At 26.7% G+C, this 12,199-nt stretch overlaps 2 protein-coding genes across 2 annotated transcripts; one reads left to right on the top strand and one right to left on the bottom strand.

Moving 5' to 3' along the window:
- Window positions 1-1,612: 1,612 nt before the first annotated feature.
- Window positions 1,613-10,281, bottom strand: LOC109596428 (ceramide phosphoethanolamine synthase). Its single transcript, XM_020011970.2, has 5 exons — window positions 10,200-10,281; window positions 9,320-10,128; window positions 3,180-3,472; window positions 2,737-3,125; window positions 1,613-2,667 (listed from the first exon to the last, which is right to left on the bottom strand). Exons 2-5 carry the CDS (start codon window positions 9,937-9,939, stop codon window positions 2,626-2,628), a joined length of 1,344 nt encoding a protein of 447 aa, XP_019867529.1. The 5' UTR covers window positions 9,940-10,128; window positions 10,200-10,281; the 3' UTR covers window positions 1,613-2,625.
- Window positions 10,273-11,171, top strand: LOC109596430 (trafficking protein particle complex subunit 3). The gene is made up of 3 exons (XM_020011971.2): window positions 10,273-10,412; window positions 10,483-10,893; window positions 10,945-11,171. Exons 1-3 carry the CDS (start codon window positions 10,374-10,376, stop codon window positions 11,029-11,031), a joined length of 537 nt encoding a protein of 178 aa, XP_019867530.1. The 5' UTR covers window positions 10,273-10,373; the 3' UTR covers window positions 11,032-11,171.
- Window positions 11,172-12,199: the final 1,028 nt, after the last annotated feature.

The raw sequence follows: 12,199 nt of genomic DNA, 5'->3' as shown, positions 1-12,199 counted from the left end.
GATTAATTATTAAATTAATAATTAATTTATTCATTTTATTTAACAGCTGTGAAATAAAAAATATATATAATAAATTTATATGCTCACAAATACATGAAATAAATAAATATTCTTTTCCGGCAAAGAATTTCATAAGTAATATTTGAATATTAAAAATATGTCAAAAACAAATAATACTTTTTAAATATATTTTTTTAAATTAAAATTCAATTAAAAAATTAATTTATTTATTTATTATATTAAGCAGGTACAAAATAAAATATTTATTTAAAATAAATGAATATGTTTAAAAATACATGTGGTAAATAAATATTCATTTCGATATCTAAGAATTTCATGAATAATATTTGAATATAAATATTAAAAATTATATAAAAAAATAATATGTATCTAATTTTTAGTTATGACTAATTTCTATATGTCATATAATTTCTTTAAAATTATTTATAAACGTATGAAATTCTATTATATAATCTTCTATTAATATTCTAATATTTTACATTTTAGGATTAAATCATATTAAAAGAAAACCATTACCAAAATTATTAAGGAGGGACATGGGTCGATAAATGTTTCAGAAAATCATATAATAAGCTTCATGCTCTTATTAGTAATGTAAATTGTTATCCTTTAGTTTATGGAATTTATTTCCTATTGGTAGTATTTGCACAAAATTGTCAGTAAAATAGAATATTGAACATTAAACTTGTATATTAATAAAAAATAAAACAGTTCAAAGTATAAAAATATTTATTAACAACTGACTTAAATTAAACAACAATATTGAGTATTTGGTATTATTTGTTACATAAAATACATAAAAACATTTTTATATTAAATTTTATTCAAATTTTGTTAAACAGTCAATATACAACATACTTGATTCCTCGTCTTTATTATAACGGGGGTCTTTTGTACCAATAAACAATGTAATTTGTTTATAAATATTAATAATAATCAATGGTATGCAGTTATACATTTTTCTTTGGATATTATTAAACGTTAACAGTTTATATATCTTTTTCCTGCACAATTTTATCATTTTGTCTTCATTTCATTTCTCTAAATAACAAGCAACTTAAAACGCATTTGCTCTACTAGATTTAACTAATAACGAAAACTAAAGGAACTCATTTTCAAAATTAAGTAATACATAAAATATTAAATAAATAATAACATTGTTAACAAAAGTATAAATAGAATAAATTAAATTATAGATTAAACGACGATGATTTTGTAATAATGTAAATCAGATTATGCAGACGCGACGTAGATAAATACAGAAATTGTCTATTAACTATGTATTTTATGAACTATTTATATTTTCCTATAGATTTCTATTCATATTCTCAAATTTTCAATGCCAGCATTATTTGATATCAGAAGATAACCGATACCTAAAAAATTACTTAAAGGATGCATATGAATATATAATGTCACCTATTTAAAAAATCATGTATTAAATAATTTCTATGACATTATTAACAATATAAATTGGCAGCTTTTGGTTTATGAACATTTGACTCATTTCAGTTATATTTGTCTAGCTCATGAATTATCAGTAATGAAGCAAATTGAACATTAAACATGTATAGCACAACAAATAAAACAATTCAAAGTATAAAAATATTTATTAAATAACAAACTTAAATTAAACAACAATACTAAATATTTGGTATCATTTGTTACATGAGTAAATACATAAAAAAACATTTTTATATTAATTTTTATTCATATATTGTGAAACAGTCAATGTACAACATACTTAATTTTTTGTCTTTATTATGAGGAAGGGTGTTTTGTACCAATAAACAATGTAATTTATTTATAAATATTAATAATAATCAATGGTATACAGCTATACATTTTTCTTTGGATATTATTAAACGTTAACAGTTTATATATCTTTTCCCTATCCAATTTTACCATTTTGTTTTAACTTCATTTCTCTAAATAATAAGCAACTTAAAACGCGTTTGCTCTGCTAGAATTAACTAATAATACATGCAGGTTGATGAAAACTAAAAAAACCCATTTTGAAAAACTAAATAATATTTAAAATATTAAATAAATAATAACATTGTCAACAAAAGTATAAATACAATATTTATCACATCTTTTAATTTAGATTATATGGAAAATAAATAGGTATAATATAAGGTATAATTTAATGAGGATAATTTTGTAAATCAGACTATGCCTCATTTGTAAAAAATAATATAGATAATTATAGGAAGTTATTTAAAATTTGTCGGAAAATGGAAGTTTTTAAAATGGAAAGTTAAAATTCTACTTAAACTAAATAACAAATATATTTTTATTAACTTAATAGACCATTTTCAAATAAGTTATTGAGCATATTACAATGGACCACATACAAAAAGAAAATATATTCGTATAAATATCTTTTTAATGAACATATTTACTAAAAAATAAAGATTGTCACTTTAAATGAATGGCTCCGGAAGACAATAAAATTACATGGAATCATTCAGGATTATCCTAAAAATAACAACCACTTTATTTTGTTTATATGCACGGGTTTAAACACAATTTAAATTTTTAAAGATTTCGTGAATGGAAGATAAATATACCCATTTATTTTGTTACCCCTTAATGCCAACATCAAAATAAAATTGTTGTAGATGGACACAATTTACACATTACCTAAGTCAAGAGGGAAATAGGTAGTCGTTATTTATTCTTGTTGTGCTCCAACAGCTGCGTTTTACTTACGGATTCCATCATTTGTGACGTGGCCGATGTGCTTTTGGCAGCGAGTATCGTATGCAATTCTCTGATATTCGACACCAATTGCTTAGCGAACTCGAACAAATTAGAAACTATGTCTTTCGGGCCGTCGTATTCGTTTGGCACGATTCCCTCGACGCCGGCCTCGAAGTACGAGTACAAAGGAAACCACACTTTCGTCCTGGTGGTATCGCGTGCCATGAGGGCCTGATTGTTCGATAACGTATGATAGTACAAAAACAGTCTGCTCGTGATGTAGAACGCGACGAACACATCGATGGAGTAATGTTCGTGCGCTGCGAGGATGAAGAAAATACCGAACATGTTCATCATCCAGGAGAGCGTATGCAGATAATATATATAACTTGGTGTATCTATAAATGAACAATTTATTAATTTATTGATGAGATATTTAGTAGTTGACTTACATTCGGTAATAAAGAAATTGAGCATGGTCAGTGCGACGGTGTGACCGCTGAACATGTAGTCGCCGCAGGTGCGTACGCCTTGTATGGACATGCCGGCGCCTCTCCATATGACGTAAGCCTGTGAGATTTTGGTGCGCAGATCGCCGAAGAGGCCGCCCATGGACGAGGGATGGTTGCGGGGTTCGCACTGTAAATGGGCGCCGGGTACGCTGAGCGACGTGATCAGCATTGTGACGCAGCGCAAGAGGAACACAGTGCCTGACAAGGCGAAGAACCGCCGCATCAATATGAACCTACGAATGAAAATAAATGTAATAAGACAGTCTTAAAAATTGTTAGTATATCATTAAAATTTCCTGTTTTTTGGAGTTGTTATTAATTTTCTTTGCTGTAGATGAGATAGTTTAGTCAATAACTCCCTAAACTATATGTAAAAATATATGTATACACAGATGACTAAATAAATAGCGTACATTACTACTTAAACTAATTAAACTCTAATTAAATGAGACATATTGTAAATTCAACGAGACATCGCCAACGGTTCTTTGAAATTAAATTCCATGACTTCAATTAATAACCATAATTCATCCAATTTGATGGTTTTTGGTGTTCTGATTGAGACTTTATGATGTTCCATAAATTTTTAATTGGATTTAGATTTGGACTTTGTTCTGGCCAATGTAGAACTTCAACATGATTGTCTTTTAGCCAATTTTGAACTACCTTGGACGCATTATCATACATAAAAAATTCATGTAACTGATAAATTATCGTTAGTAAATGGTTTTATAACATATCCCATGACATCTATATACATGAAACGATCTATGTTACCAATAATTTTCTGTAATGGTATTGTATCATTCCATTAAAATAAAGTAAGAACTTTTCATTAAACTATTATATTTCAGAATTCAGTTTATTAAATATATATCCATATCTATAGTTGTTCGAGTTTATTGATCGACGTTTGTTGGAATTATTTCTTAACGTTTCTGTAGCACGAGCTGGCTTGAACCAAATCAGACCTCTGAAGATGCTAGCCACTCATGCTAGTGAAAGATTAGGAAATAATTCCCACAAACGTCGACCAATAAACCCGAACAACTATACATATGGAAACAATGGTCACGAAAGCCTCAACCTTTATATTAAATATATAATACACTGCAGTTTTTTATTAGAAATAAAATAGTTAGAAATGAGTAGATTAATAATTTCATATATAATGTATTATAATATGTACATGAACATTTATGAACAAAAGTTTGGAAACCCTAAAACTGAATTGTTTAATATTCGAATAGTTAATAAACAATGAATGATTTAAGTAAAATGACTGTTCTATCACATGTATAAGGGATTTATAAAAATATTATATTGTAATATAGATATTATAAAGTAAAATAGAATTTTATTCAAAATTAAACTTTTTTATTTGGACATAAGTTTGGAAACCTTATTAAATAATTCAATATTTGAATAATAAACCAAAAACAAATAGAAGTATTAATATTTTGTTGCATAACTATCAGCTTGTTGAATGCTGCACATCTTTTGATCATGGAGTCGACCAATTTTCTGATAAATTCTGAAGGTATTTTTTACCATTATATTTGAAGCATTTTCAGTGGCTCAATTTCATTTTTTTATTGTGTGCTGCCGTATATTCCTTTCTAATTAATGCCAAACATGTTCTGTATCGTTTAAATCCCGTGATTGGGGAGGACAAGACAAAACCTATACTTTTTCTTGTTCAAACCAGTATTTTATCCACTTGGAAGCATTATTGGGATCGTTGTCCTGTTGAAACAACCATTTTAGTGGCAAATTATCGTCTGCGAAACGTAGCATGTGGTCCTTTAATATGTTTCCATAAACAAATCAAACCATTTTTCGATAACATGGACCAACGGGCAAACGCAACACTATAACATTGCCTCCTCAGTGTTTAACTGTAGATAATTAGTATTTTTTATGGAACCATTTGCTTACAGACCCCTTGCTATCATTTCCGAATGAATTAAATTTACTTTCATCGCTAAACACCAGTCCCCACTTTTAATTGGACCACGAAAGATACTCTCTTACAAAACTGTCCTTTCTTTTTTTTACCCTGCAGTAATTCTAGACGAATATCACTGGCTGTTAATCTGGGATATACGATTTATGGGCCAATGAAGAATTATATCCGTACTGCGAGGTCTGCCTGTTCTGGGACAATTTGAAACAGATCCACAAATATTCACAATTTTGGATATGATCCCTTTAGTGATGTGCAAAATTTCAGAAATTCGATTATACGACATAGCCTCATTTCTAAAGTCTACAATTTGCTTTCGTAAGACCATTGGGTTTTGTTTCCGCTTTGCCATGATTAATACACAGAGCATTTATTTCAATATTATTTTTTATAATTATTGATTATTTGCTATTTTAAACAATTATATACTAGAGTTTCCAAACCTTTAACCAGGACTGTATTAATAATATTTATGTTTGGAGATAGAGCAATACTTTTGATTACAATTTCTGTTAATTTATTTTACTTTATAATTTATTCATTGTTTTAAAATAAATATTACATTTCACACTTAAATAAATTATTAAATACAATAAATGTTAATAATGTTTCAAAAAGCGGTAATTGATGTTTCTTAATTCTATTTTGTTTTGATTAACTTTATCTAAGAATGTGCAAATCGCATTGTGCATAAGGTATTTTTGGGTTTATCATATTTAATTTCATTTGACGAATTTAGATAGCATTTTTCCATATCAGAATTAATAACATAAATATTTAATGTGTAATAATTTCATAAAGCATGTTTATTACTTCGCGTTAGAGATTATGAGTCAATAACAATATTGATAAGTATCGACAGCTTTAGGGTAACAAAAACATTTAACATGAAACGATTTCGATTTCGGATATTTACTGAATTGAGTGCAAACAAACTCTGCACGTGTACGGAAGATTTATTATCACATATATATTAAAATATGTATCTTCATATCTATTGTATTCTAAGATAAAGGTTTTAATTTGATTAACAAAAATTCATTGTGGAATAAATATGCATATGATTAAATCTGTTTATTAATTAATTGATAAGCAAGTGTAAAAATTTAGAAATTAACACATATAATAAATGTAAATTATATGTATCACTTCGACTTATATGTATTTAGAAACTAGTTATAGTTTATATGATATCCATCACTTCTCAGAAACTTCAAATAGCCTTTAATTTAAAGAAGCACTTTCTCTATACAGTGATGTTCAGTGAAATAACACAAAATTTAATATTAAAGAATTTGGAAGATATTTCATAAAATGATTTAATTAAAAATTTGTCCAATTAGCATATGTATAAAACATATATTCTATAGGTTTTTTTTCATTTTTTTGTCACATCTGAAAAACGACAAATATATTATTTTAAACGTACATATTGGTCTAGAGTGGCCTGAGAAAGAGTATATTCAAATATTTTTCGTTTAGTGACACTATTTTTCAATACTCTTAAGAGTAAGAATTTATTCTTAGGATTTATATTATTTTATTGAAATGTGAAGTAACAAACAATGTACCCTTCGGAAAAGGGAAACTTCGAATAGCCCTTAATTTAAAGTAGCACTTTCTCTATACAGTGATGATCAGAAAAATAATACAAAATTTAATATTAAACAATTTGCAAGATATGACATAAAATGATTTAATTCAAAATTTATCTAATTAGTATATATATAAAACATATATCAATATTCATATTGGTCTGGTGTGACCTTAGAAAGATCATATTCAAATATATTTTGTTTGGTGATACTACTTAACAACACTCTTACTAGAAAGAATTTATTCTTAATTAGGATTTATATTATTTTATTGAAGTGTGAAGAAAGAAACACTGTACCCTAGAGAAAAAGAAAATATTAATTAATATAAAAAATCTATGTCCAAATATTGCTGATATCAATAAAAGTTTAAAATGCTCGCGAGGAATGATTTACAATGTTATTAACAAATGTCAGTCAATCTAGTAGAACAATCAAACGTTGACTGAATGAACAGGCAAGGATGTATTTCAGTAAGGAAACCATTGGTATCAAGCAATATTCGAATAAGACTAAAATTTGCAGAACAATATATTAATTTTGGCAAAGAAGACTATGGAGTGATTAATTTAAGTTCAATGGAATAGGATTAGATGATTATTCTTCATCTTCCAAATAAGTTTATAATTTATAAATACACTATGAAAATTTTGAATAACACTAGCAGAAACGTCTGAGGTTCCTAACATACAGAAAATTATGACCCATTTCATGCATATAATAGAACCATTTACCAAACGATAATTTACCAGTTACATAGATAATAATCCGAATCATGCATTCAAAGTTGTTCAAAATTATAAAGGTTGAGGTTTGGTTAAAAGATGTGTACAGCAATAAATACATAAGAAAATAATATTAATGTCACTTATTATTTGCCCATATTGTTATTCTGACGTAAGGGTTATAATTTTTATTAAAAAAATTTGAAAATTTTCAATTCAATTTATTTCATTTCATTTTCAATTTATCAATTATTATTTTACCGAAAAATGATTTTCAACGTCATTGAAAAATATTAAACAACGTACTCATTTAAAAATATAATTGAGTAATACAATGTCTGTCTAGAAAAGCTATCGGAGGTCGACTGTATTAACAAGCATGTATGAACTTCAGTAAAGAATCCATCGTTATTATAAAAGAATATTCGAACAAGATTAAGATTTGCACAAAAATATATTACAATATATTGAATACAAGTTCAACAGAATAGAATTAGATAATATATTCGTCATCTTCTACATAAGTTTGGACCTTACATACACTATAAAAATTTAGAAGCGAAGTGGAGGAAACGTTTGGATTTTCTTTTCTTGGCATAAATATATATTTATGAAATATATGATATTTTTGTGATCAGTTACCGTGTGCATTTATTTTATTTAAGATCATTTAATATCTCAATTAATAATAAATAGTAATGTGTACTATTTCTCAAGCCACCAAATTCTTTATTTGGAATATGTACAGCAATAGAAACACAGTAAAATAAAATGAATGCTATTTATCATTTGCCCATATCGTTGTTCTGACATATGAATTATATTTTTATTAAAAAAATCTAATAACTTTACAATGCAATTTCAATTTATTTCATTTATCAATTTTATTATATACACCAAATTATATTTTTTCGAAATAAATGAAATTTGAATTAGATACATTTGAATTTTTAATATTTTCATACTATTATAATAGTGTCATACATTTTAGAACTAAATCATAAAAATGATTGAATTTGTATGTTTGTAACATCGATTTGTGCCCATAAAATATAATTAATAAAGTTGCTCATGCTGATTTGATATACAATAGGCCAACTTCTCTAATAATATTTGTAAGTTCAATAATGAATCTCTTAATGCAAACATATTTATACAATTACATCATTATTGATCTATGGCCTTGCTAAAGATAATTTTACTTTTGTACATGTAGACATTGTGATACATTTTTGGAACAATGGGAGATAAACTAACCTTTGAACACTATTACTTTATTACTTTTTACAAATAATAATTAATCATTTTTGTAATTGTAATAATAAAATTCAAATAATAATTCAAATATTTTTTGCAAAATCATTTCACAGCTGCTAAATTCTGATATTAATATGGAATTTAAACAAAATTATCAGAGCACCTTGCATCAAAGTATATTTATTCTGTGACTATAATTGATCAATTATTTAGATTTTACATTTTAATTTTATTAATTTAAAAATAATTCGTGGAGAAAATTCGCATAAACTTGTGAAATATGTCACTGATATTTATAATTTATTTATAAATTATAAAATATTTTATATTTATAATTAAACAGGTAAAAATAAATGACAATTTAGATGGAGGTTTAACTATACATTTGGCACAAGCACAAACTGTTATTTAAAAATTAATTCTCCTTAATTTAATAGTCTTGCCAGATTATTATAATGAAGTGACATATTATTCAGAACATTTAAAAATCTATCATTTCCTATTTACAATAAATTAATGAAGTGAACTTTTACTTACCTATGCTTATGGAACAGCAAGACTATTAACCAAATAGTGAATAAAACTGTTCCAGTAACTTCACACATGTCGAAAGCCCACGGAATATGGGGCACATTATCTAAAAATATATCTGGCAATGGTGGATACTTTTTCATATCAGGTACTCTATCATGCACAATAACCATAACAAAGGCTGTAATCCATGTAACAAAAACAACATACAAAAAACTAAGAAAGGCTTTTAATTTTTCTGGAGGCAGCTTTTGTGATCTTCCATCTTCTGAAATTGGTGGTGATATTCGTTCAGACTCACAATATTCACTATCTTGTTTGAAACTGTGATGTCCTGAATAAAGACTCATGTGAGGTGATTCTAACAGTCCCAAGTCAGTGAGGATGTTTTGGTTTTTATTCTGCAATGTTTTACAATAGATGTACAAATATTTTCTGTCCCTTAAAGGCAATTTAACTAGGGGTTCTGTGGTGAAGTCTTGGTCGTTTAGTACTAGCAAACATTTTCCATTCAATTTATTTTCGTGACACAAAAAATGCACTGAATTTTCACTAAAATCTTCCTTTAATAACATTAACGCTGTCTCTTGTGTAGTCCATTCTAAAACTGATTTATTCTCGGCCATATTTTTAGGGAAGCACAATTAATTTTACACTAATATCCTCACATTACTCATTTTTATTGTCACAATTGGACTGTTATTTGCTTTTGAACTGGATTGTGATCACTTTAACGACATAACCTACATAAGTGACGTTGTAAGCCAGTTTTACACCAACGTAAATTCCTTTGTACAAGTTGATATAAAATTTATCTAAAAGTCATTAAATTAAATAATTCAGTTAATTTCATGTATAAATAATCAATGTTAAACGTACAACGTACCTTGAACAAATTCATACTGCATATAAATAATTTGTTTTTACACCAATATTCCCATTTAGTTGTTTAATGCGAGCTTTGACTTGTGCACCGAATAATAAAACGTCAAATATTTTGTAAAGATTTGTTTATGGAATAATTAATTGAAAATTACTAAACTTAAAAACATCAGCAAATATGTCTAGGGCATCAACTAAATTTGATACAAAAAAAGTTGTATGTATCATTCTCTTCTTGTGTGAAAATAATAAATATCGTCATAACCTATGTAACTAATGTTTTTTAGAATTCCGAATTAGTTACATTAACTTATGGGGCCTTGGTGGCACAAATGGTAAAAGATTTAGAAAACACAGATGATGTTAGCAAACAACTTGAGAGACTGGGATACAATATGGGGATTAGGTTAATAGAGGATTTCCTTGCGAAAACAAACACAGGAAGGTGTTTAGATTTAAAAGATACAGCAGATAAAATACAGACAGCATTTAAAATGTATTTAGGGGTACAACCAAATGTTGCAAACTGGAGTGCTGCTGGTGATGAATTTTCATTCATTTTAGACTCTAATCCATTAACAGATTTAGTTGAAATACCTGATGACTTGAAGGGCTTGAAGTATTGCAATTTAATATGTGGGGTAATTAGAGGTGCTTTAGAAATGGTTCAGTTAGATGTACAAAGTTGGATTGTTCAAGTATGTCAAATATTTATTTGGTTGAATTTTTTTACAAAATTATTATTTTAGGATCAATTGAAGGGAGATCAAAATACAGAGATTAGAGTTAAATTTATTCGAAGATTGGAAGATGCAATGCCTGCAGGGGAGGAATAAACAATTATGACAAAATTCTTTTGTATTATTATTTCATATTTAGGATTCCAATTGTTTTATATAATATTCTATATAATGTATTATTTATTAAATGTATAACACAAATTTGTTAATTTTAATTATATTTTTTTTATTTTCTAGGTGTTCAATATTATTTTTTATTATTTGTACTTAAATTTATATTAAGAACAAATAGTCTATTTAAAATTAGTAATATCAGTTTAAATAAGTTTATAACTCATTTTCTTATGTAATAAAATTATCTATTTTTTATTTAAATTATACACTTAATTTAGACTAAGTATTTTTATATTTACAGTTATGTACTTTGTAATGTGTACTGGTTACTGGCATAACTGGTATTGCAACTTAACAGTTTAATCCTGATTATGTCACATATTTAATACAGATCTAATTTCATATCTTACTGTATATTGTCTTGTTGAACAGAAATAGAATTAAAACTGCGGAACAAAATACAGAAATTCTTTACATTATAATTATAATGGAAAACTTAACTTAAACTATTTATACTATTATTATTAATATAATCTAATTATTATATGCATTATATTCAAGAAATTATCATCATCATTATTAATATCAAAAAACTATATTACATATTTTTTTCTAACTTGAAAATGTTCTTTTGAGTGAATTCGTTGTACATTTATTCATAATACATATTTATTTAAATTTTCTAAATTAAATGGATTTAAAAATATTTTCAATGTGTTTTTTTGACAATAATATTCGAATATTTACAGCTTTAGTCGGTTAGTATTCAATTATTTGTAAAATTTTTATTTTCGAAAAATGGATTTTGATGATTTGATCTCATTTTATTCGGATAATTCTTAATTTATCTTTGCATAGCTACTTTTATGAAGATTTACAATTTTAGCATTCTGAGAGGCAACAATAGCTCAAATGTTTAATGTCTTACAAAATGAAAATGGTCATGGATTATTTCTTCAATACGAAATCGCACATTCTCTATATTCAGGATTCGTGCAGGCATTGGAACCACTGTCTGTCATCAGATGAATATTACATAAAGCTCCCTCTGTTAAATAGCGAGCATTGGATTGCCCGCAGAGCATAGGCCAACGGTTACTGCCAAAGGACTCCAGTCAAATAGCATAATTCTTTGTTCACAGATGTGTCT

This window comes from Aethina tumida, chromosome 4 (assembly GCF_024364675.1).
Source record: "Aethina tumida isolate Nest 87 chromosome 4, icAetTumi1.1, whole genome shotgun sequence".
NCBI classification, from domain to species: Eukaryota; Metazoa; Arthropoda; class Insecta; order Coleoptera; family Nitidulidae; genus Aethina; species Aethina tumida.
This window is presented reverse-complemented; position numbering and strand designations above follow the sequence as displayed.